This window comes from Zalophus californianus, chromosome 3 (genome assembly GCF_009762305.2).
Source record: "Zalophus californianus isolate mZalCal1 chromosome 3, mZalCal1.pri.v2, whole genome shotgun sequence".
NCBI classification, from domain to species: Eukaryota; Metazoa; Chordata; class Mammalia; order Carnivora; family Otariidae; genus Zalophus; species Zalophus californianus.
The window spans coordinates 179,838,041-179,865,350 of NC_045597.1; the positions used below are offsets into that span (position 1 = coordinate 179,838,041).

General features: G+C 40.6%; 1 protein-coding gene across 4 annotated transcripts in view; it reads left to right on the forward strand.

Moving 5' to 3' along the window:
• Window positions 1-3,822: 3,822 nt before the first annotated feature.
• Window positions 3,823-27,310, forward strand: part of MOGAT1 (monoacylglycerol O-acyltransferase 1) — a 37,014-nt gene continuing 13,526 nt past the window's right edge. For 2 of the 4 annotated variants that reach the window (XM_027590928.2, XM_027590929.2), the window contains exons 1-5: window positions 3,823-4,060; window positions 18,583-18,761; window positions 19,303-19,507; window positions 23,503-23,677; window positions 25,036-25,235. In XM_027590928.2, coding sequence (XP_027446729.1) covers window positions 3,967-4,060; window positions 18,583-18,761; window positions 19,303-19,507; window positions 23,503-23,677; window positions 25,036-25,235 — 853 coding nt within the window. In that variant the 5' untranslated portion in view covers window positions 3,823-3,966. Of the gene's footprint in view, window positions 4,061-18,139; window positions 18,268-18,582; window positions 18,762-19,302; window positions 19,508-23,502; window positions 23,678-25,035; window positions 25,236-27,310 lie in introns of those variants that run through there. The other 2 variants (XM_027590931.2, XM_027590930.2) reach the window with 2 other exon arrangements.

Consider the following 27,310-nt stretch of genomic DNA (forward strand, 5'->3'; position numbering starts at 1 on the left):
TGAAATTACCTGACGTGAAATGCACAGGAAAAAAACTAAAACAAAGAAGCGATTTTATTTATTTATTGACAGAGAGAGACACAGCGAGAGAGGGAACACAAGCAAGAGAGAGGGGGAGAGGGAGAAGCAGGCTTCCTGCTGAGCAGGGAGCCTGAGGCAGGGCTTGGTCCCAGGCCCCTGGGATCATGACCTGAGCCGAAAGCAGATGCTTAACGACTGAGCCACCCAGGCGCCCCAAGGAAGCGATTTTAAAGTAGTCATTTCCACAGGTAGGGTTTGTAACCTATGAGGCAATCTGAACTGTCATCTTCCTATTCCTTAACTAGAGCTGAGACCTAGAAAGAGGAACCACCCTAGGTTGGTGGAACCTCAGATCTCCAAGCAGGACAGCCATGATTTCTTATCCTTATGATTGCATCAGGACTTGCCACAGCACAGGTGTTTAATATATTGTGGTTGAATTTTTGAAAATTTATTTGTTTTATTCACTCACATATACCCAATGCCCAAGCACACAGTATGTGGTTGGTAAATACTTGTGGATTGAATGAATAACTAATCCCAGCCCAAACTATGACACATTTGGTCCTCTGCATTCTTCTGCTCACTGTTCTGTGACTTCCCCATTTTGATGACATTCCCTTCCTTCCTTGTGCTATCATTTAAGAAACAGCAGTTATGTGCTCAGGCTCTGGAAACAGACAAACCTATTTTCAAAACACAGACACTTAGTTCTACTACTTAAGAGGTGAACAGTTCGTTTCACCTGTAGTCTCGATTTCTTCGCTGGTCAAGAATAACAGTACCTAGACTGGAGAGCAGTTGAGGGGGGTTGGTTTACATCAGACACAGCACCATAAAGCATGAGTACAGTACTTGCTAGGTGGTAAAGCACTCAGTAATATTGACATATATGGTGGGGTTTTTTTTAACTGCAACCCCATTCAGACCTTGTACTTCTCCAAACATTAGGATGCCCACACACACAAAAAAGCCAAATAAGCTTCCAAACTGGGTTTTGCCAAACCCTCCCAGCTTCTGAAACTGTTTAATGTCAATTTCATTTTGCTACAAATATAGTCGCTATGGGAAGGGGGGAAATGCTGAGTGTGTTCCCCACCTTTTTTTCCCAATAAGAGCAGGTTCACTTGGATTTCTTTTTATCAGAGATCTTTTGAAGATTGAAAAAAATTCCCCTGCTAGAGTCAAAGTTTGAAACCATGATCCCATACCATGTTGCTTCTCCTCATCCATTTTAGTAGGCTATGAAGAGAGCTAGGTCTATTCCTCGCCAGTAACTGGCTGGGTTATCTTGGGCAAATCACTTAACTTCTCCGCTCTCAGCTCCCCATTCCATTAAATGTGTAGTTTGGAAAGATAATGTTTACGGTTCATGTTTTCATGTTAGTTTTAGTTCTGGAAATATGAGAAGAGTTGGTTTTGAATAGCTTGATAAATTAAAGCTTTCTCACCATTTAATTTCAGTAATCATTTAGCTACAATAACCTGGGGCACGATATATACACAGAGACGTGCTGAATATTAAATGAGTGAGTGATTTAATTGTTGCTTAATATGGTGATTGGCTGCACCCTGGAGGGGCCATGCTTTGCTTCCTTGTGCTGTGCTAGGGTCTAACAGTTGTTTTCTACTAGCTGAGGGCCTGGAAAAGTGACAAGAGCATGATTCAGTACAGTAAATGTCACATGATTAGGAGAAGTCTGGATGTCTTGCTTATTTACCAAAAAACTGTGAATCCAATTAGCCAATCCTACCATTTATATTTCCCTTGCATATCCCAAATCCATCTCTATCCTCCTTTACTACCACAGTAGACCATACCACCATCTCCTACTCTCACCCTAGGATGGCTTCCTTAGGGTCTGCCTACTCCCACTCTTATTTCCAATCTGTTCTAAATAGATGCTCATTATTCCCTACCACTGGAATGAGCGTGTTTCTTTCAGGCACTATCATTCATTTGGTTCTATACCCATGTGGTTATTTTGTTTCTTCCAGGAGGCTGTGAGCCCCATGAGGACAGAGACCTTTCTTATTCACTGTTACCCATACCTGCTCCCCAGCTTGTGCCTAGCACAAGAAGCCTTTTCATAAATAATCAATGAATGAATGCTCAAAGGCTCAGAGACCATGTCTTAATTTACTTTTGTGTTATCAACTCCATGGCCAATGCTGATGCAAAGCGAGCACTCAATTGTTTGTTCCATGTGAGATTCATTTAATGAAGGGATGACTCTCCTCTCTGGGTTTTAGACAAAACTGTTTGAATCTTTCCCACTTTGCCAGCTGTGTGACTTTGAGCCTGGATTTAACTGCAAAATGAGCTAGTGCTTATTTCACAGGGTTGCTCTAGGATGAGCAAAGGGCTCTGCAGGACATCTGAAATAGTGTGTATTCATAGTATCCCCACAAGCACTGGGGGAAGGCTCAGGGAAGAAGTCTAAAAGAAGAAAGTGAAGCCTCAACTAGGAAAAACAAACAAAAAACAACACAAACCAGCAAGTTTTGCATACAAAAAGTCACAAATTCCCTAAACTACCTTGCCTTAAGTATTCATTTGTATCCAACTTTCTATTAGAATTGTTGGAGAAAGGGGCATGGTGGTGGGGGTGGCTAGTCAACTTTGTTGTTTTGCCCTGTTGCAGATCCCTTCTAGCAATGACTTAACAGCCACCTGCCACTTGGGAGTTGTTCAACTATACAGTAGGTAGTATTAAAAAACGTAGCGGTGCTCACAAGTACTAGGCAACTATTCAGAATCTATCCATTTAATGCATCATAACTGAAACCCTTCAGTGGCAGGTGTTAGGGTAAATTGTTGAACCCCCAAACACAGCCTGCAAGGATCTGGCCTTTGGCCACCACTTTTGCCTCATTCCACCCCAATCTCCTCCTTGTTCCCTGAGCTCCCAATATATTTTCTTTGAATTTCAGCCACAGGACTTTTGCACATGTGCTCCTCTTTGGATGACTCCCTCAGTTAACTAGATTCACCTTTATAGCTGTTATAAGCTGTTATATACTGCTATATATATATATATATATATATAGCTGTTATATATTTCGTCAGAGACTTCCCTGACCTCCAGCCTAAGTCCTAGAACCTTCCTTCACTCTTTCACAGTAGGATTTCACTTTGCAATTATACACCCAATTGCGTGGTTATTTTGCTTAATGTTTGTCTCCGCCCATAATTTGTACTGCATGACTAGGTTACCAGGTATATGCTCGGGGCCCATAATGGTTCCTGGCCTGTGGTAGGTATATCAGTCAGTATCTGTTGAATGAATGAATAAATGAAAAGTATCCAGGACTAGTGTAGGGATCTGAGTACCCAAGAGAGGAGGCCAGATCCCTGCCTCCCCTCTCCCCCTGCAGTTAAAGAGTGGTGTTGGGGACACCGACCAATAAACACAAGAGTACCCTGCGTGCAAAGCTACGTCCCGTGCCTCCTTCTAGCTGGTGGGCGATTCCTTGAACTAACCCTTCCCCAGCCAGAGTGTTCGGAGGAAAGGGTGGGCTTAAGGGCGGATACTGAAGGTGATCGATCCCCTGAACAACGGTCAGATCCCGGTGGAGCAAGGCTGCAGAAGCCCACGCTGCCGACCTCGGGCAGGCCAGCAGCTGACCTCTCTCGCAGTCCCTAGTACCCACAGTGGCGCGCCCTCGCCAGCGCCCCGGCGCTCCGGCCAATGCGCCCGGGCGCGCCAGCTGCACCGGGGCCCGGGCGCGCGCGATTGGCAGCCCCTAGCTTCAGCCCTCCCGCCCCACCCCCGCCGACGAAGTCCGGCCCCCGCCCGCTCCGCGGCGGCCGCCGCTTCCCCCTCGCTGCCCCGGGGTTGTCCCGCGCGGGGCCCGGGTCCGGCAGCGCGTTCCTCCCAGGCGCCCCCAAGCAACCGGGTTCGAGACGCCCGCAGTCGGCGCAGTCCCCTCCCGGGCCGGAGCATGAAGGTCGAGTTTGCGCCGCTCAACATCCCGCTGGCGCGGCGGCTGCAGACGGCCGCGGTGCTGCAGTGGGTCCTGTCCTTCCTGCTGCTCGGTAAGGGCCCCGCGCGCTTCCGGGCGCTCAAGAGCCAGGCCAGGCTCCGCGGTGCAGGGGGCCTCCGTCCCTCGCGGACAGTCCTTGTCCAAGGACGTGCTTAGATCCTCCAGCCCTTCTTCCCGTGTAAGCCGGAACACGCAGGTCAAAGAGGGAGTTCGAACTCGACCTAACTTGGGACTCTTGGTTTATCTCCGCACTTGCACCTCGTAGCGAGCGACTCTTTGGCAACTGTTTCCCCTGTGCCTTTTTTTTTTTAATTCATGCGTACCTTACCTACCGTAAAAGGCACAGATGATAATTATACAACTTGATGACTTTGGCAAATGAATACACCCAAAATGTAACCACAATCCAATCAAGCCATGGAACATTGCACTATATGGCCGGGCAAATGTTAGTAAACTAGTTTCCTGAATTGTCGATTCACAGAAAACCAATGCCCGAGTATTTACAGCCTGATTCCTTCCTCATCCCACCCTTGTGACAAATAGCCGTGTTAGCTTTTCCGTGTTTAAGATCATCCAGGTGCAGAAAGGTACCTTTGTACGAGGAAGGCTGCAGCAAACATCAGTTTGGGTTGGGTGGCTTCTTATGTAAATAACTCGACCCACAGGTGTGTTCTAGCGGGTTCCCAAGTTAATCCCATCGAGAAAGGCACCTTGAGGCAGTCACTAGATGGAGCAGGGTGGCTTAATCTGAGCGCTTTTTTTCCTGGATGTTTGTTCAGCTCTTGGAATAAATGGGGGATGATGGTATGAAAAGAGGCAGGAATTACCGAGAACTTGCACTCTTCTGAAGGCTAACATCATTTGTATGCTATACTAAGATCATGGGTTGTACACTGTGGAAGCCACAGTAACAGTAAAAATAAACTCATTGCACTGTAGAGGTCTACACTTTTTTGAAATCGTTTCACATTTTGAATGCTTAGGTCAGTGGTTCTCAACCCTGGTTGGTTGCACATTAGAATCACTAGGGGAACTTCTAAAAAAATACAGATGCCCAGGCTCTATCCCTAGAATCTCTAATTCATTCGTTACAGAATGGAGCCTGTGCATCATATTTTGTATCTATGTAACCATATAAATGTGTGTGTGTGTATATACACAAACTCTCCAAGTGACTCTAGTGTACAGCTAGAGTTTACTGAAAAAGGAACTTCAAACCGTGAACCCATTAAGTCCTCACAGGCCAAACCGTGAGACAAGTGTGGTAGCATTACACTCCAAGGAGCAAAGGACCATTGACATGGTAACAAACACAATTACTGAGGGCTTAGTGTGTGCCAAGTCCTATTCCAAGCAACATACACTATTAACCCTGCGATCTTCACAACAACCCTATGAGACAAGTAGTGTTCATCCCTGTACTCATTGGACAGATGAGGAAACTAAGAGGTGAAGTAAATTGTTCAAGGTCACAGTCGGAGGAGCTGGACACAAACCCAAGTATTCTGCCCAGGGTCCCTGCTTTCACTGCTGGGCCACCCACTCCAATGGCTTGACTTGGAGACTGTCTTCCTTGCCGATCAGTCGCACATCTCTGGTGGCCCACGGTCCTTTTCTTTCATGGCACTCATCGTTGCTTGTATTTACACATGTCCGCGGTTACTTAAGAGAGGTCTGTATTACCAGCCTTGTCCACCAGCTCAGTGAAGGAGCACTCAGCCCATGCCTGGCCCCTGGAAGGCAAAAATAAATACTTGGTTGAATGACTATCTGCACTCTGTCACCCGGAAGGGGGGCTCTCCACCCCATGTGTCTCTAGTTGTATTAACCTGCATCATCCTCACAGCAACGCTGTGACATAGGCACTACCCCGGTACGCATTTTACAAATGAGAGAGCTCGGAGGTGAAGTCTATTGCTCAAGGTCATATGGCTCTAAGTAGGTGGGAGAGTCACAGGTGTCAAATGTGAGTGAACTAGTGACTTAGGTCTGACTAATGATTCTTAATTTGAGTCAGACTAGAGTGGCTTGCAGGCCTTTTTAAATGCTTTTATTGCATGCATTTGACATTTGTGTTGCTGGGAGCATATTATTTTGTACTATATATAGCAGTAATTTTATTTTGAAAACTTTCCAACATGCAAAAAGTAGAAGCGTATGAACTCACATATGCCCGTTACCTGTGTTTATAATTATTTTAACAATTTGCCATATTAGTTTTATCTATTATTTTTGCAAACATTTTAAAAACAAGTCACAGTAGAGCGCCTGGGTGGCTCAGTCGTTAAGCATCTGTCTTCGGCTCAGGTCATGATCTCAGGGTCCTGGGATCAGTCCCACATCAGGCTCCCTGCTCAGCGTGAAGCGGGCTTCTCCCTCTCCCAATCCCCCTGCTTGTGTTCCTTCTCTCGCTGTGTCTCTCTCTGTCAAATAGAAAAAAAAAAAAAAATCTCAAAAAAATAAATAAAAAGCAAGTCACAGTATATTTTAATCCTAAATACGTTGGTATGCATAAATTAAGTATTTTTTACATACTCATAGTACACATGTTGCATAATTAACAACCATTGCTTAAAATCATTTCAACTAAGTTGATATTTCCTAAACTGTGTCAAAAATACACTTTTCTTGGTGATTTATTTGAACCAGGTTCCAAACAAGACCCTTGTGTTGCATTTGGTCTTTACATGTCCTTTAATTTAGAACAGTGTTCCCTGTTTGTTTTCTTGTCAGTGAAGCACTAAAGAAATCAGGTTATCTGTCCTGCAAAGATTCTCCCCCTTCAGGGTTTTCCTGATTGCTTCTTTGTAATGTTAACCTGTTCCTCAATCCCCTGTATTTCTTCTACAGTGGAAGTTAGATCTAAGTCTTGATTAGATTTATTTATTTATATTTAATATTTTATTTATTTGAGAGAGAGAGAGCACAAGTAGGGGGAGTAGCAGAGGGAGAGAGAGAAGCAGGCTGAGCAGGGAGCCCGATGCGGGGCTCAATCCCAGTCCTGGGATCGTGACCTGAGCCGAAGGCAGACACTTAACTGATTAAGCCACCCGGGTGCACCAAGGCTTGGTTAGATTCAGTTGAAAACCTTTGTGGCAAGGCCTCTTCCCAGGCACTGCTGTGTGCTTCACATTGCATTGTCAGGAAGAACAAAGTGTCGAGTTGTCCCATTAGTAGTGTCTAAGCGTGATTGGTGGGTGCAGGTAGGAAGTAATCTGAGGGCTGGTAATTGGCATGTGCAAACAAAAGTTCTCCATTGGCCATTGCCCTTTCACCTAGTGGTCTCCATTAATGATCCTTGCCTGAATCAACTGCTGTTTGGGACTGCAAACTGGTAGTTTTCTTTTCTGTCATTCGTTCTTCGCATACTAGCTAGAATTTCTTCAAAGGATAATCTTCCATCATCTAGGGCTGTTTGATTACCCTACAATTCAATTCTTCCTGGCAAGGTAGGATAAGTGCTTACTTATTTCTTTCCATTCAATTATCAATCTTGAAGGAAGGAATTGATGTAATAGCTACTTTCAATGGTGTCAAGAGAGTTTTTATTACTGTATATTTTAAGATCTCTAAATCAAAATCTTGGAATGCATTTTTCTTTCCAGGAAATGAGTTTAAACTATCAGCCCTTGAATTTTAAAAATCGCAAAATGTTTCATTTAGTCATGAAATCAAACACTCTTTCCTTGAGATAAATGTTAAATACCTGTCATCCAGTCTTATTGTATTAGTTTTAGGTGGATGACATAATGATTTGATACGTGTGTTTATGACAAAATGATTGCTACAATAAGTTTAGTTAACGTCTATCACCACATATAGTTACAAATATTTTTCTTTGTGATGAGAACTTTTAAGACTCACCCTCTTAGCAACTTTCAAATACAGTATAGTATTGTTGGGAAGCCTAGGTGGTGGCTCAGTCAGTTAAGCAGCTGCCTTCGGCTCAGGTCATGATCCCAGGGTCCTGGGATGGAGTCCTGCATTGGGCTCCTTGCTCAGCGGGGAGCCTGCTGCTCCCTCTGCTTTTGCACTCTCTCTCTCTCTCTCAAATAAATAAATAAAATCTTAAAAAAAAACAAACCAACATAGTGTTGTTGACTATAGTCACCATGCTGTGCATTCCATCCCCAGGACTTACTTATCTTATAACTGGAAGTTTGTACCTTTTGACCCGCTTCATTCATTTTGCCCACCCCTCTATCCCCTGCTCTGGCAACCGCTAATCTATGAATTAGTTTTTTGTTTTTGTTTTGTGTTTGTGTTTGTGTTTTTTGGGGGGGAGGGGCAGAAGAAGAGAGAGAATCTTAAGCAGGCTCCACGCTGGGCATGAAGCCTGATGTAGGGCTCAACCTCCCAACCCTGAGATCATGACCTGAGCTGAAACCAAGAATCTGATGCTCAACCGACTGAGCCACCCAGGCACACCTATGAATTAGTTTTGTTTTCTTTTTTTAAGATTTCACACACAAGTGAGATCATACAGTGTTTATCTTTCTCTGTCTCACTTATTCCACTTAGCATAATGTCCTCAAGGTCTATCCAGTGGTATCAAAAATGGCAGGATTTCTGTCTTTTTTTTAATGGCTGAATAATATATATGTATATTATTATAGAAAATCACATTTTCTTTATCCATGGACACTTGCGTTGTTTCCATGTCTTGACAACTGTACGCAATGCTTAAGTGAACATGGAGGGGGGCAGATTTCTTTTTGAGATGTTGATTTCATTTCCTTTGGATAAATTCCCAGAAGTGGGATTGCTGGATCACCTGCCATCTGATCTTAATATTCAACAAACTGAAACATTACATCCTAGCCTGTGGGCCTCCAGACTGCTAACTGGAAAGTAGGAAGCTGACAAAGAGAGCGCCAACATTTGTTGACCATCTTCTACGTATAACTGCTTGTGACAGAGATGACTACATTTCCTTTTTTAGATGAGAAAACTGGAGCTCAAGAGGCTGTATTTTGCCTAGGATGGCATTGGATTGGACCATGATCTTTTACTGTATGGGTTTATTTATTTACTTGAGCAGTGTTCTTGAAGCATGGTTGACATACAGTAAACTACACATACTCAAAGTATATGGTTTGATAAGTTGACATATATATATCTCCAAGAAATCATCACAATTAAGATAGTGAACATAGCCATCATCCCAAAATTTTGTCATATCCCTTTTGTAATTCCTTCTTCCCCACTGCCCTTCATCTCTAACACTGTACTGTCCTACAGATTAGGTTGCATTTTGTAGTGTTTTAAATAAATGGAGGCATACCATAGGTACTCTTTTTTGTCTGGTTTCTTTCACCCAACATCATTATTTTCAGATTGGATCCTGTGTATATAAATAGTTCACTGTCTTTTTTGTTTTGAAGGGGTGTTCTAGTGAATGGATACATTGCAATTTGTTCATCTGTTGGTGAATGTTTGGGTTGTAGCTATTATGAATGATGCTGCTGTGAATTTCTGCCTACAAGTCTTTGTATGAACATGTCCTTTCTTTATTCTTTATTTCCAAACCTGGGAATAGAAGGCTGATCATGGTGTGGCAGTTGCAGGTTTAACTTTCTTTCTTTCTTTTTTTTTTTTTTAAGATTTCATTTATTTGAGATAGAGACAGAGAGCATGAGTTGGGGGGAGGAGGCAGAGGGGCAGGAGGAGCGGGAGAAGCAGGGAGCCTGAGACAGGGCTCCATCCCAGGACCCTGAGATCATGACCTGAGCCCAAGGCAGACGCTTAACCGACTGAGCCACCCCAGGTTTAACTTTTTAAGAAGCTGACAAACTTTCTTCCCAGGTGGTTGTACCATTTTCTGTTCCCACCAGCAGTGCCCCAGATCCTTGCCATCACTTGATATAGCCATTAAAAAAAAAAAATTGCAATTGAATAAGTGCATAGTAGTGTTTCATTGTGGTTTTAGCTTGCATTTCCATGATGACTAATGATGTTGAGCATCTTTTCATATGCTTATTAGCTATCTGTATATCTTACCTTTTGAAGTACCTGCTTAAATATTTTGCCCATTTTTAATTGGGTTGCTTGTTTTCTTTCTATTGGGTTTAGAAAGTTGGTTGTGTTCTTCTGGATACAAGTCTTTCATCAGCTATGTACTTTGTATAGATTTTTCTTCCACTCTAGGGTTTATCTTTTCATTCTCTGAACAGTGGCATTTAAAGAGCAGAAGTTTTTAATTTTGATGGAGTCCATTTTACCCATATTTTCTTTGTGGATTGTGTTTTTGGTGTTTTATGTAGGAATTTTTTGCTTAATCCAAGGCAAGAAAGATTTTTTATATTTTCTTCTACATGTTTTATAGTTTTATGTTTTATATATAGGTTTGTGATCCATTTGTGGTTAATTTTTGTATATGCTACAAGGTCTAAGTTCATTTTTTCCGCATGTGTATAATCCAGTTGTTCCAGCCCCATGTCTTAAAAAACAGAACAAAAACAAAATCTGTCCCTTTTCTACTGTAGTGTCTTTGTCAAAAGTTAGGTATTTGTTTTTGGGGGGGGGTTTACTTCTAGACTCTGTTCTGTTCCATTCATCTGTTCGTCTATCTTGATGCCAGTACAATGTTGTTGTGATTGGAATCAGATCTCATTAGCCCTCAGACCTTGGTGCTTTTTTTTCAAAGTTGTTTTGATTATCATATAGATTCTTTGTGTTTCCTTTTGCACTTTAGGTTCAGCTTGTCAATTTCCACATACACAAAAAAAGCCTGCTGGGATTTTCATTGGAATTGATTTTTTATTGAGTTTAGCCTATAGATGAATTTGGAGAAAATTGATATCTCAAAAATACTGAGTCTTCCACTGTGTGTGGTTTTTTTTTGTATTTTTTATATCGGAAGTTTTTAAACTTTAGAGCCTATTTACGAATCACTTGGGGATTTTTGTTAATACAAATTCTCCAGAGACTTTGATTCTGTAGGTCTCAGGGAGGGCCATTACATAATTTCAGAAATACTCATTGTAGAAAATAAAAATTCTGGGCACCTGGGTACCTGGTAGCTCTGTTGGTTAAGTGTCTGCCTTTAGCTCAGGTCATGATCCCAGAGCCTGCTTCTCCCTCTGCCTCCCTGCCCCCACGCTGCTCGTGCTCCCTCACTCTCACAAAAATAAATAAATAAAAAAGCTTAAAAAAAAAAGTCTAGAAAATTACAAAAATTCCAATATTCCTTCATCAGATTCCCCAAATGTTAACATTTTACCATGTTTTCTTTCTTTCTTTCTCTGTCCCTGTCTCTCTCTCCACACGCATACACACGCACACACATGCACACAGTTACTATTTTTTTTAAGTTTTTAAGGATAAGTTACAGACATGGTTTCTCTTTATCCTTAAGTACTTTAGTGCATATTTCCTAAAACCAAGGATACTCTCTTACATAACCGCAGTACAATTATCCAAATGAGAAAAGTAACTGATACAGTTCAACAATATAATGCATACATAGAATCCATACATAGACCCTATTCACATTTTGGTAACTGCCCCACAAATGTCCTTTATAGCAAAGGAACCCACATGTTGTATTTAGTTATGTCTCTCTCTAATTATGGTTTTCAGTTTGTAGCTATACCAAATAGTTGTGATTATTTTGTCCTTCAGATTGTAAACATTTAGAAATATTAAGAACATGGGACTAGTTTCAACTGGATCCTGGTAATTTATGTGCATTCATTAGGCGGAAGTAGGTCCAATAATGACTTTGCTCTTAGACAAGAAAAATGCAGTTCCCTCTCCCTAAAACTTTTTAAAAGCGGTGTGGAACAGTCCCACATATGAGGAATACTGAGCTGCAAAATTCTGCAGAGGGGTCTGAGATTTGTCTTTTAGCACCATCCTAAGAAACTCTGGGAGGTAAGTTCCCTTAAAACAGGAATTTTAAAAATCAGAAGAATGTTACGCTTACATTCTTATAATCAACAGATGGCTCTGATTGTGTTTGAAATACAATGCCTCAGGAACAGGAAAGAAAAAAATGTGATGTGCTAAACTCCTGAATTCCATTTTCTTCCTCCATACTCTGTTGCATGGTTAAAATAAGTATAGAAACAATTTTCATAGGGGAGAAATGAAAACTTCTTTGGTACAAGTGGGAAGGATACACATACAAATTAAATATTTTCAATTATTTCTTAATATTGGTTGCTATTTAATCCAAATGAATAAAACTTAAGTAGTTTTTGCAAAATTCTGATGCTGTTTGCTCATGGAAATTTAATAGAATCATGTTCAAGATGAGAATATTCTTATATAAGTAGATTTGTTCTACAGTTTTGTTATTTCTTTCTGGTGGAGCCATTTTATTTCTTTTTTAAAAATAATCTTTTGATTATAAGATAATTCAGACTAGTTATTAGAAAAACTGAGCAGGGTGGAAGGACTTTTAAAGACCCTAGAGAAATTCCATATTCTTATCCAGAGGTAATTATTAGTAGTATTTTGGCATATTTTTCCTCCTGTTTACCTGTTTTTAAACAGGTGTTTTTTACTAAAGTAATATTTGCACTGGACAACAAATCAAATAACATTTTGGACTGAACCGTGTGCCATTGGTTCTTTAAAGGTCTCAAGCAGTCAGTAGGGGCTAATAACATTTACGGAGAATTTCCCGTATACCGTCACTATTCCAAAGGCTTTCTGTGTGTTATCTAAGGTTCATTAACCAATTATTTTTCCATGTTATAAATATTACTGTCTTAAATTTTGAAAAACTGATAAACCTCGAACTTAAAGGAATTTATCAGTTTATGTACATCAGGTCTTTGAAGTGAGCATAGGTAAAACATGTTATTAGGATTCATGGACTTTTCCAATTCTGCTAACACTGATGGGGCATTTGTCCTGGATTAGACACTGTACTATGCCTTTGCATTTGTACTTGCTTGTTCAGTGCCCTTGAACTGATATTCAGCATCCAGGTGAGAGCACTGGAGTCAGAAAGAGTGAGAGCAGCAGAGGAAGATCATTACTTAATGCTGTGGGAATGGCATGTGTCCTTGAAAGCACTGAAGGACCCTTCCCCACCCCAAATCGTAGACCTTGCCACCACTCCTTGCCAAAAGTCTTCAATTCATGGAAAAAATGTAATCTTCATCCCCGATTTTGCTAGAACACTTCTTTTCTATAAAGCTAGGGAAACCTACAGGCAGCTTTGAAGCTGGAAGTGGGTCATTGAATCAGTCATTCCCTTTATATGTGAGAGATTGGGAGTCAAGATTTTTTTGCAAATGCAGGACTGGCTCTATGAAGTTCCAGCTCATTCCCAGCCAGGCAGCAGTGCTTAACCTGCTATGATCAATTATATGTGTGGTTCATACATTTCCTCCCATTTTTTAATTTTGGAAAATTTCAAACCTACAGAAGTACTGAAAGAATAGTTCAGTAAGCATTTTTTTTTAACCTGGATTCACCAGCTCTTAGTGTTTTTCCACATTTGCATGTGTGCGCACATCCTCCCTCTCTCCCTCCACACACACTTTGTTATTATTGTTGCTGTTGAACCATTTGAAAGTAAGAAATTAAGTTGTAGACATCATGGCACTTCATGCTAAATACTATAGAATGTGTCTCTTGAAAACAAAGATTTTCTGCATAATCAAAATCCCATTATCATCCCCAAGAAATTTCTTAGTGATACAATAATCTTATTTAATATATGGTTCATATTCAAATTTCCTTAATCGTCTTCATATTTTCCTTTAAAGCTAGACCAGCTTCTACACCTTTTTTTTTAAGATTTTATTTACTTAGAGAGAGAGGGAGAGTGAGTACGAGCAAGGGCAGAGGCAGAGGGAGAAGCAGGCACCCCGCTGAGCAGGGAGCCCGACCTGGGACTTGATCCCAGGACCCTGGGATCATGACCTGAGCCAAAGGCAGACACTTAACCAACTGAGCCACCCAGGTGTCCCGCCTTTTATTTGTTTTTTAATCTCTTATAACTCTGATATTTTCTGAACAGCCCCAGTTACTTATCTTATAGAATGTCCCAGAGTCTGGACTTGCCTAATTATGTTGTCATGATTAGAGTTGAGCATTTTTGGCAAAAAGACCACAAAAGTGATGGGGTTTATTTCCCATTAGATCATATCAAGAGGCATCATGTCATTTTGTCACTTTATTGGTGATGCTAAATTTAATGACAACGCTGTACATTTTGGCTGAGCTTTATTTGTTTCTGACTTTTAGTACTGTTGAAGTGCGTGGGGCCTCGCAGCCAAAATGTGGAAACAACCCATATGTTGAATGGTGAATGTTGAACAGACATGATACAGCCAGAGGGGGATATTATTCAGCCCTGAACAGGAATGAAGTACTGATACATGCTTCAAGATGGATGAACCTCAAACACCTGATGTTAAGTGAAAGTCTACAGAAGCTTACATATTGGATTATTCCATTTATATGAACTATCTAGAGTAGGTAAATCCATAGATATCATGCAGAGTGGTGGTTGCCAGGGGCAGAGAAGAAGGGAATAGGGAGTAACTGCCTTATGGGTACAGGGTTTCATTTTTGAGTGATCTAAGTATTTTGCAACTAGCTAGATGTGGTAGTTGTACAACACTGTGAATGTATTAAGCACCACTGGATTGATTTCTTTAAAATGGTTCATTTGTGTTATGTAAGTTTCACTTCAATAAAAAAAAAAGTGAGGGGGAGGCAGCTTCCTAATGATGTAGAGGAAGTAGAATCTGTAGGCATGAAGTTATAATAGAATATGAATGATAAAGGCTGGCTTGTGGTTTTCTTTTTCTTTTTTTAATTTTAATTTTAATTTGTTTTTTTGGCTTGTGATTTTTCATTCAACATATACCTCAGTCAAAGCAACTAAAATTCAGGCCTTCTGTGCAACTTGGTTTGTGGATCAAGACAATTTTAAAAAAGTATGAGCATCAGTTTTGAGAACTGTGCAATATGTTGGAGTAGACTTTTGTATCTTTTCTCTTTGACCTCCAATTCAGAAGAATCATGTTACCTTGGATTGCTTAATGAGATAAAAATAGAAAAGAGAGGTGATCTGGTCACCTAGTTTTTTTTAGTGTTTTCTTCTTTCAATCCAATTTAGGATCACGGGATTTAAAAAGCTATTTTGGTGCTGTTTATGATATGAAATATTAAAGAATGTATGCAATGTATGGAGTGGGAGTTTAAATTAGACCAACTCCTTTGGATCGTAAGGAATCAGTGTATCAAGTGACAAAGGTGTTTCTGCTTGGTGATCCAGGGTTTTACTGACTGTCCTCTAGAAGTAAATTAAAATGTAGGGAAAATGTTATGCAGGATTATGTTTATAGAGTAAATTTGTTAGAAGCCCACATTTTCAAAAAGAAAAGGATGGTTGAATTAGTATTGCCATTCAATGGAATGTGAATCAGTCATCAAAAATACCATTTTTGAAGAGGTTTTAATACAAAATTTATAATATAAAACAGCTAGTGTGAGATCATCATAAGAGATACAATACAGAAATTTTTTTAAAAATGTGATCAACCATCTTAAGGAAACATAACCTGTTCATAGGAAAAAAAAAAAGAAGACCACAAAGAAAATTTTAACAGTACTTTTTGTTGAGTGACAAGAATGTTGGTGCTATTTTATCTGCTTTTACTTTCTGCATTTTCTAAACATTTAATAGTAAATACAGTTGCTGTAACAATGGCTTCCATTTGTCAAGTGCTTTCTGTGTGCCGGGCACAATGGCATGTCTACATTTATTTCCCCACGGTCCTTGGAGGCGGCTGCTGTCATTAGCTCATCTCACAGGTAAAGAAAGGCATTAAGGTTCAAGAAGTAAAAGAACTCGCCCCAGGTTAGGCAGCTAGTTGGTGGCAGATTCCAACATAAGCAGTCCAATTCCAGATCCATGTTTTAACCATTATCCATGCAGAACACTTAGTGGCTGTTAAACATAGATGCAGTATGTATTCAATTAGTGTGTGTGTGGTTGGGTTAGAGTGGAACACTGAATTAGTAGCCCGGGGACTTTATTTCTGGATCTGCTCTTGACTCCTGTGGTTCAAATTAAGTTACTATGCTTTTTTTCTCAGTTTCTCCATCTTTATAGTAAGGAAAATAGAACCTCCCATTTGCCTGATTTCTTATGCTTATGAGCCTGCCTACATGCTTGTAATAAATATTTGTAAGTTTATGGTGCTGGTTGCCAGGGGGCACCAGCAAACTAGCTAAGACTAGTTTGGTTTTGTAAGAAAAAAAAAATTTTGGGGTTTAAGAGTTAGGCAGATCCAGGTTAAAGTCCTTTGGACCCTCAGAATCCTTGCACCTCAGTTTCCACATCTGCAAAATGGGGACAGTACTGTGTACCTTGAGGAGAGAAAATGACATTGCCTGGGAGGTGGTCGCCACTCAGCAACTGTCCTCTCCTGTCTCTGTTCCATCTCAGCTCACCTGATTTAGAGTAGAGTACAGAGTAATGAGACCTACCAAAGTTTCTTGTACATTTTGGACACATTTTAGTAAAATAAAGAGAAAATTAACCAACAGTGGTAAATTGTCAGCACTCAGACCTGGGTAGAGGGAAGCAGGTGAAGCAAAATGAAATGATCCTGGTAGGAATGAGGGCAGAGGACACTCTTTTTGGCCGGGCTTCTGGAATCATGCTGGCTTTTCCAGAAAGCAACAAAACACCCCACGGAGGGGTAGAGGGCACATACTTCCTTCACCTTTCATGCACTTTTCTTTAACAAACTTTTTTAACCTACCCTGGAGAGAGCAGGTCATTCCTCTTATGGGGGTCAATTCTGTATTTAGGTTAAATCTATACTGGGATATTTACTGATTTATATGTCTCCAGAAATATAAACATACGTTCTGTTTTTGGCAAAAAAAAAAATTGTATCTACAAAACTGATAGGTCAAGGTGCTGTTAATCAGATACCATAATGGATGGTTTGGGAATAAAACTCTTGGTTTTTGTTTTTTTTTTTTTAAAGATTTTATTCATTTGACAGAGAGAGACACAGAGAGAGAGAGCACAAGCAAGGGGAGTGGGAGAGGAAGAAGCAGGCTTCCCACCAAGCAGGGAGCCCGATGTGGGGCTCGATCCCAGGACCCTGGGATCATGACCCGAGCCGAAGGCAGACGCTTAACGACTGAGCCACCCAGGCGCCCGGGAATAAAACTCTTTGTAACGAAGTTGATAGGGAGTAGACAGGAGTTTGGGCGACCAAAGTCAGCTCTAAAACCAAGACTGCAGCACCTAACAGAAAAGGAAGAGCCAATGGCACTCCTTAAAGTCATGGGTGGCATTTATTGAGCGCTTACTGTGTGCCAAGCTTTATGACTTTATGCTTCCCTCCTCCTTTCTCATTAATATTTCTCTCCCTCTCTTTTTATTTTTTTATTTCTTTTTAAGATTTTATTTATTTATTTGACAGAGAGAGAGATAGTGAGAGCAGGAACCAAGCCGGGGGAGTGGGAGAGGAAGAAGCAGGCTCCCCGCTGAGCAGGGAGCCCAATGCAGGACTCAATCCCAGGACCCTGAGATCATGACCTGAGCCGAAAGCAGACGCTTGACGACTGAGCCACACAGGCGCCCCTCCCTCTCTTTTTAAAAGATTTATTTATTTATTTGAGAGAGAGCATGTGATTAGGGGTGGGAGGGGCAGAGGGAGAGGGAGAGAATCTTAAGCAGGCTCCCCACAAAGCGTGGAGTCGCTCAATCTCAGGAACCTGAGATCAGAACCTGAGCCGAAATCAAGAGTCGGACACTTAACCGACTAAGCCACCCAGGCGCCGCATATTTCTCTTCTTCTAAATAGTTTTTAGTATCATAGCACAGACATAAAAAGAAAATGTCTAGCTTAGCTTTGTGTATTACTTTAAGGCAAACATTCTCGTCACTACTACTCAGGTCAAGTTTTCTCCGTTCTTGTTTCATGTATTTTGAAGCTATGTCATTCGGTGCATAAACAATTTGGATTTTGCTTTGTCATAATGAAATTTTGCAAGTAGTGAAAGATGAACTAAGATTCCTACGCTATTTCTGTTTCTGGCAACAGAGTTCCTGAAAACGGAGTTTGTTGCTAGAATGTTCCCTCTTTGTGGGCACATAAATAACGACTGCTCACCAAGGTAAATATCTGTAGTAGGAACTCCTCTGCATCCCTTCTTTCAGCAGTGATTCCTCCATGTATCACGTCAGGGAGGCGCTGTAGGCCAGGGACTTTGAGAGTGGACTATGGATTTAGATCAACCACTTCCTTTCTGTGGGGCTTGGTCAGTTCATTTAATCTCTCTATGCCATTTTCTCTTCTACGAAAAGGACCATGGCTGCTTCATTAATACTGTAGCTATATAAGGATTACATGAAGATATTTTGGCAGAGTACATAATACAATACTTGGCATATAGTCAATATTCAGTAAATGTTAAATAATACTGTATCATTGCTGTCTTGTTATATTGGACTGAGGCTCAGTTTAATGCACTTTTTGTATTAATTAAATCCCCCTGCCATGGACCACTGATTATGTAATACAGTGAGCAGATGCTAACTAACCCTGATTCCTGAGGTCTTTCCCTTTCTTACAGCACAGGTGTGCATTGGAATCATCGTGATACTGATCATATACAACTTTTGGTTCCTCTATGTCCCTTATATGACATGGCTTTACTTTGACTGGAGTACCCCAGAGCAAGGAGGCAGGAGATCCAACTGGGTCAGAAGCTGGACCGTTTGGAAGTATTTTAAGGACTATTTTCCAATTCACGTGAGTAGAATTGTTTTATGTTGTAGTATCTTGAGCTGGGAGAAGAATCGAAATTTGTTTTCATCACAGATAGTTCAAGCTTTTTTCTTTTCAGAGAGAGAAAGCCTGCAAATCAGCCCAAATTACTAAATGGGATCTAAGCTAAATTGACACCATTTCGAAGGCTATGTGTGGGGTGTTCTGGGCTCAGGAAATAGTTTAAAAATTTGGAAAAAGCTCCAATCCAGAGAACTAAACAAGTCATGTTTTCCATTTCCTTTTTTTTTTTTAAATATTTGAGAAAGAGAGAGAGCGAGAGAGAGCGTGGGCAGAGGGGAGAGGGAGAAACAGGCTCCCTGCCAAGCAGGGAACCCAATGTGGGGCTCGATTCCAGGACCCTGAGATCATGACCTGAGCCAAAGGCAGATGCTTTACCAGCTGAGCCCACCCAGGTGCCCCTCCATTTCCTTGTGACATAAAAACTAATCATGAGTTTCTTGGTTTCTTATTGGAATCTAATCTGGACCATTTTATTATTTTTTTAACCCACTATACACTGTAGCTCATCAAAACTTGGGACTTGGATCCAAGTCACAACTATATATTTGGGTTTCACCCCCATGGAGTGCTTGTTGCTGGAGCCTTTGGAAATTTTTGTACAAATTATTCGGACTTCGAGGAGCTGTTTCCTGGCTTCACTGCATATCTTCATGTGCTCCCATTTTGGTTCTGCTGTCCTCTCTTTCGAGAATATCTGATGAGCAGTGGTAAGTGAAGGCAAATCGTTATTTCTCCAGTGTTCTAGGGTGGCAGGACCACACCTCCCAAACACTGGTTTACAGTTTCTTAGCAAAACCCTGTTTCTGTATCCCTGTCTGATACTTCCCATGCTGCTTGGATGATTCTTGCCTCCCGCCCTGGACTAGAAGTTCCAGGAAGACACAGACCGTGTCTTTTTCTTTGTTTTCCCCACTCCTTTCTAGCGTAGGGCCTGGGATATAGGAATATTCAATAGATGTTAATTCAATGAGAGAATAAATTGATGAATGCGTTTTGTGTATCCAGATGTGGAAGAAAGAATCTTGGGTCAAACAAGTGATAGATTGCACCTTTGGAAAAGCACTTGGCCTGCGTTTATGAGCATTAGAGATGGAAAATGTCCTCCAATATGTCTTGAAGTAATGGCCGTATATAAATGAAGCATACTTAATCTTTTTCTTCCCAGATTAAATAGAACTTGGCTTAGAAATGAGTTCATTCTATTGAATGAACTGAGCTGGTGGAAGACTCTTTGATTAATGAAACCATAATTCTACCAATTCCAAGAATAAAATTTAGCTGAAACGCTATAAAGACACTATATGAGTGTGCACAGAGGCTAAGCTTGTGTTAACAGTTCTCACGTCAATTTGAGGGATTCAGTTTATTTGGTTTTCTAACTTGACCAACTTAATGACTCAGCATGAACTACACTACCTTACAGAGTGCTTTATGTTTATCGTCTACATTAACTATTGTTGTGTTGCATTTCTTGGATATAAAGAAAAGTAGATAGTCTCTTTTTGAAAACTTATAATTTCAAAAAAATTTTACAATTTCAGGATGAATAAGTAGATATTCAGAGATAGAATTTTCCAGGGTCTTCCAGGTTTTCATTACTTCCTATTAATTTCTCAAGTCTCTGTTGTCATTATATACCTGATAGGAAATCACTAAGCACTAGAGGACCAGGATCCCTGGCTGGGTTTTCAGGTTCTGTGTATGGACCTTCACCCATATGGCGCTGGGCTCTTGGTCCAGTCTGGCTGTCACTGCGTCTGGCCTCTAGAGGGCGCACCAAACCTCGAAACTACTATATAGGCAAAAACAACAACAACAAAAACAAACCCTTCCTTGTTTTGCCGACATCGATTGGGTTAGTTTTATAAAAGGAAAAAAATTAAAGGGAAATTTTTTAAATTTCAGAAAAGCACAGAAATACATTTACAGTATACTGTTTGCTGATTCCAGCCACAAGTGAGGTTGGGTAGTGGTAAGTGTGGCAAATTTATGGTACAGGAGATGTAGGTACACCCCTCTCCGTGGCCACGTCAGATACATATAATCAACCTTAAGAGTCTTTCTCCATATAGTGCCCTCAGAGTCATTGCCATTTGCTTGAGCTGGCATTTGAGATGAAACTTGTCTGTTCTCTCTGGCTTATGATATCATGAGATCTTTTCCTTTTTGCTATAAGCTGAGATATCGTAAAAGCTAAATAAAAATATCCAAATTTGTAGCTGGTAGAGTTTCAGGGCGTCCTTATCTCAAAATTTGGAGAGTTCTCAATTTTTTTCTAGAACCAGCTTCCAGGACAGGCTCTGGTCCAAGGCTGCCCTTTTACTCTCTGCCTTTCTTGGTGGTTGCCTCTCTGGGTGTGAAAGACAGACAGACATGTGTACCAAACCCATGTAGTAAAGAAGCAGTAGAATTTCAGAGGTCCTCTGCTGACCAGTGCCTGTTTTCCTCTTTTGCTCTTACCCATGGGATTTCCATCACTATAAGTCCCTGTAAGTCCCCCCTCCAAACTTTCCCTCTTGGTCCATTTTGGTGACTCTCTACTCATCAGGTGTCAGCCAGGGCACATTCTGTGTTTCGAGGCTCACGTTCCTTCCCATGTGCCCAGTAAGGCTCTACAGGTAGCAGAGATCAGATCACAACAGCCACGTATAGAGCCCAGAGGAGGTCGATATGGAAAACAGCTGATGGATTCGACAAGACGTAGTGATTGATGCGGCCTTAGGAAGGTAGCAACTGTGTATGTCGTATGATCAGCATCTAGCCCAGTGTCTCGCCTGGAGCAGGTGCTCAATAAGTGTTTTGAACGAAGGAATGAATGGAGTCAACATGGTTGCTAAGAAGAGGGGAATATGTTTGGGAGGAGCCTACATCTCTGACTTGCGCAACAAGATAGATGATGGTCCCATTCACCTTGAGGGGTAGTGTTGCAAGAAGAATACAGTGCATTGGGTCTGGAAACATGGAGTTTGAGGTGTCTTTGAGTTGGCAAGGTAGACATGTTCATTGGGCCATTGGGAAGTGTGGGTGTAGAGCCTCAGGAAGAAGAGGTCCCAGGAGATAGATTTGGGAGAACTCAGCCCACATAAGTGGTATTTGAATCCATGTATGTAGATAACATTAGAAGATATTAGAGACTATGAAGGAGCCTGTCTTAGCCTGCTATAACAGAATGCTATTGACTGGGTGACTTAAATAATAGATAGTTATTTCTCACTGTTCTGGAGGCTGGATGTCCAAGATCAAGGTGCTGGCAGATCCGGTGTCTGGTTAGAGCTCCTTTCCTGACTTGCGGGCAGCCATCTTGTTATGTCCTCACATGACAGAGAGATAGCACCCTGCCTCTCTTCCTCTTTTTATAAGGACACTGATCCCATCTTGGGGGCTAAAACATTCTCATGACCTAATTACTTTCCAAAGGCCCTACCTCTTAATACCATCCTACTGGGGATTAGGGTTTCAACATAGAAATTTTAGAGGAATACAAATATGTAGTTCTTAGAGCCCTAAGACATAGCAGCAGTTAAGGATGGCCTATAAAGGTAGCCCAGAGAGGGAATTGAGAAATGGCCAGAGGAGAGCTGGTGTCTGGAAACTCAGAAGGCCCTCTTTCCAATGGAAGTTATGCCTCCAGCTCCCACTCAGGGCATGCAGAGTGGAATGGCCATGCCTTGAACCCAGTAGAAATTCAAACCCATTGAGACTCAGGTACTCTACCCTCTAACCCACCACCCTCTGCCTCTTTAGTAGGTGGTTGGTCACTCAGAATCCTGCATTATTTTATATTCCCCCAGTAATAGGCACTTACACTAAAATGAGCATATAATCGTCCTTTGAGAAATGAGGTGTGTTGTGTCTTAATAAAGCCTGTCTGACACATTCTCTTATGACTAAAAAAAATGGATAAAGCCATGAATGGAAGGAAACAATAAGACTTTAAAGAGCAATTATCTCTTTAATACAGTAGGTCATGAGTGGCTTGTATTTTCATTTTTTTTCCCTTTAAGAGTTCATGGCCTTTTCCTCCAAGAGTACATAGTACATTCAAAATCTGAAAACGAATCTTTAAAGTTATTTTTATGTGGGAAAGCCTGGTACAAAGACCAAACAATTATATAACTATCTTAAATAAACAACTTATCAAAGTCAGACTAGACATTTTGGAACCATGTAAAGATCTGGTTATTTGTCAAATGTCTGAATTTTTGAAATCATTTACATTATAAATCTAGGTTTGGGAAACAAGAATCCACATAAAATATCTGAAAACAGGCCCTTGTGTGTTCAGAAGACCCAGTGCAACCTCTTCTAAAGGATATGCTTTTTGGTTCTGAGCCAGGATTCACCAGAGTAGTGATCAAGGTCACCACATACAGTGATGCAGGTTGTGCACTGAACAACTGCAGAGGGCACCTTTCACTTATAGTGCAATATGAATAGAGTCCCTAGAGTTGAGCAGCCTACAGCCTACCCAAATAAGTGGTAGATCTAATAACAAATGACATTTTAAAGACCTAACCCAATCACCTGACAAAATGTTATATTTTATGAATGAAATATATTACCAAAGATCTGGCTGTGACAAAATTTTAAGCAAGATGTTCTAGGGAATTTTGTTAAATAGTCACTGATGCCATTGAATATTATGACAAAAATATTTTAATTTTTAAGATAAATACTTAGCCCTTTTGTTTTATTCACTAAGGGTCAGTCTCAGTTTCTAAGAAAAGTGTGTCCCATGTGCTGAGCAAGGAGGAAGGTGGAAACATTTCAATCATTGTTCTTGGGGGTGCAGAGGAATCACTGGATGCCCATCCTGGAAAATGTACTCTGTTCATCCGCCAACGGAAAGGATTTGTTAAAATTGCTTTGACCCATGGGTAAGTAGCTTCTCATTTCAGGTACTTGGGTCAGAGAAGTTAAGGTGTTATTAAATGAACACAAAGAAATAAAGTAATTTTTTCCAGTCCTTAAAGACAGACTTCCTCTTAGCTGACCTTCCAATAAAAGCAGATTTGGATGTTCATGGGAAATGGCATACAACCTCCCCCCTAAGGTAGTTCAACGCCATGGCATCCAGAAGTTAAACTCACCTTTAAAAACAAAGCAAACGGGCACCTGGGTGGCTCAGTCTGTTGGGCATCTGCCTTCAGCTCAGGTCATGATCCTAGGATCCTGGGATTGAGCCCTGCATTGGGCTCCCTGCTCAGCAGGGAGTCTGCTTTTCCCTTTCTCTCTGACTCTTCCCCCCTACTCATTTTCTCTCTCTCTCAAGTAAATAAATAAAATCTTTTTTTAAAAAAGCAAACAGGGCACCTGGGTGACTCAGTCATTAAGCGTCTGCCTTTGGCTCAGGTCATGATGGGATCAAGCCCCGCATCGGGCTCCCTGCTCGGCGGGAAGCCTGCTTCTCCCTCTCCCACTCCCCCTGCTTGTGTTCCCTCTCTCGCTGTCTCTCTCTCTGTCAAATAAATAAATAAAATCTTAAAAATAAATAAATAAATAATTTAAAAAGCAAACAAATAAAAAGTACAAAATTTTATATACGGAGTATAAATTTCCAGTCAAATGAACAAACGAATCATGGTCTGGACTCTAGGTGGAAAGGAAGCTTCCCAGAGCCTTGATTTTTCTATGGAATAAAATACCACGAATCGCTAAGCTGCTGAAGTACTGCCCCAAAGGATTTCTTTTTTTTTTTTTTTTTTAAGATTTTATTTATTTTTTGACAAAGAGAGACACAGCAAGAGAGGGAACACAAGCAGGGGGAGTGGGAGAGGGAGAAGCAGGCTTCCCACGGAATAAGGAGCCCGATGCAGGGCTCGATCCTAGGACCCTGGGATCATGACCTGAGCCAAAGGCAGATGCTTAACGACTGAGACACCCAGGCACCCTGCCCCAAAGGATTTCAAGTATAAGTCAGTTTCATTGTGTGGAACATGAAATTAGCAGTATAGGGAGACATGGGAACATTGAAAAATTCTTGGTTCAGTGATTCATCAGCGTACAACACCCAGTGCCCATCACAACGCGTGCCCAATCATTGAACACTACATCAAAAACTAATGATGTACTATATGCTGGCTATTTGAACATAATAATTAAAATAAATAAATGAATAAAGAGATTGAAAGAAAAAAAGAAAAATTGTTGGGATATGTTGCAAAAGTCATCTGAACAGAATAAAATACTTAAATCATTTTCCTTAAAAATTTGTATTGTTCCGCTTTATTTGTAGCGCCTCCTTGGTCCCGGTGTTTTCTTTTGGAGAAAATGAGCTATTTAAACAAGTTAACAACCCTGAAGGCTCATGGCTTCGAATTGTGCAAGAGAAGCTACAGAAGATCATGGGGTTTGCTTTGCCGCTGTTCCATGCCAGAGGAATTTTTCAATACAATTTTGGCCTGATGCCCTATAGGAAACCTATCCACACTGTTGGTATGTCTATCGAAGACTAAAGGCTTGTTAGAATAAGTAAAAGTATTACCTTACTTTGAGCAACGTTATTGTTATTGATTGCAGGGCTAATGCAAGAGAAGTGGCTTTGATTAAGAACTTCCTAAAATAAGAATCCTATAGATGTGATTTGAGCTTCATTTATGGTATGCCTTTTAGCTAAGAAATGACTGTATTTTCCACTTGGAAATTGATTACTTTCAAGAATACTACTATTGAACTACAACAGGGAGAATCCAATTTAGACATAAAGTTCCTAGTACTTTATATGAATTTATTTCTCTGTACCAGCAGATTGTAACGTAGCAATTCTTTGATGAACACATTATATCAGTCTATTAATCAATGCAGATTTCTGTGTAATAGAAATCTTCATCATGTGCAATTCACCTGGGCACTAGTTTCTGTAGCAAAAACATTTTGGGGGGCCTCTTGCTATTTTTATATGTATTCTAATATGAACTGATTTTATTTTAAAAAGTGGTACATTGTGGGGAATTGAGATGGGGGAGGAAGGTGACAGATTGTTGATGGAAAGACTGAGGAGCAGAGTAATTAGCTCTTCACACTGAAAAGGACCTGGATTGCTGAGCAGGAGAAAGTGCAGAGCCAGATGCCAGTAGCATAGTTAACAAAACTGTATACTTCATCTAAACCTGGAAGTAATAGTTTCACCATGGTAGTCCATTAAAATACATTCAGAATGTTTTTAGATCTGTTTCATTAGAATAGGATTTTACTATTTACTGTCAGTTTCTGAGAGCTTTGCATGTCACGTGCAGTCACATGACACTATTTTTAAATGAGGTATTTAATTCAAATGGAATGTTAACAGACTGTTGATTAGTTAGTGTAATGGGAACACGGAGATAAGTTTGCAATTGTGTTTTTCCAAGATAAACTGGTTATATTTCTTTGGCATAATATATATTTTTTAACCAGATAATCAACATGGGTTAGACCGTGATTTTTCTTTGCTGTGATATTAAGTAGTAATTTTTGGTCCCTTATGTGCAAAGTACTGTAGTTGGCATTTTTGGGGATATGAGGAAAATTGAAAGACATGATTTTTAGGAGCTAAAAGTTTAATTAAATATAACTCATACACACATGAAGTAAGTTGTTGATGTTGAAAGCCAAGTGTATTTTGTTGATTTAAATGGTTATAGTTATCGCCTCTATGGGGGTAAACTGTAGTTTTAAGTAAAGTGGTCATCCTATGATACAGCCTAATTATAAACCTACTGACAAATAATTAATTGGTCAGGGGTCAAATGGAAATGACCGAATCGGAATTCATTGTTGCGACTAGAAAACCTAGAACTCTGGTCTTCACTCATGCCTGCCTGTCTAATGCGTTTTTCTTCAAGACTTAGAATAAGAGAAAATTGCTTCAGTCCACTCTTCAGCCTACCTCCCAAATGATCACATCAGAAATAGCATATCTAGTCTCTAGCATCCTCAGTATCCTGCTGTTATTTGAAGCCTTTTAAAAACCAAGCTGAGAATCACAGACCTGTACCTCTGAAACAAATAATACGTTATATGTCAAAAAAAAAAAAAGAAGAAGAAGAAGAAGAAGAAGATAGTAGGAAGGGAAAAATGAAGGGGGGGAAATCGGAGGGGGAGATAATCCATGAGAGACTATGGACTCTGAGAAACAAACTGAGGGTTTTAGAGGGGAGAGGGGTGGGGGGATGGGTTAGCCCGGTGATGGGTATTAAGGAGGGCATGTATTGCATGGAGCACTGGGTATTATACGCAAACAATGAATCATGGAACACTACATCAAAAACTAGTGATATAATGTATGATGACTCACATACATAATAAAATAAAATTAATAACCCCCCCACAAATTCTCAATATAATAATGTTTGTAATAGTGAAAAATTATAGCCTACATCTCTATTAAGGAAATTGATAAATAAATGGTGGTTTATCAATAAAAAAAAAAAACCAAGCTGAGAATATGAACGTTTACATAAAGTCTCAGCTACCATGAGTTTGATTTTATGGTGGCAGAGTGGGAGTCAGACAGATTAAGAGCAACCTGA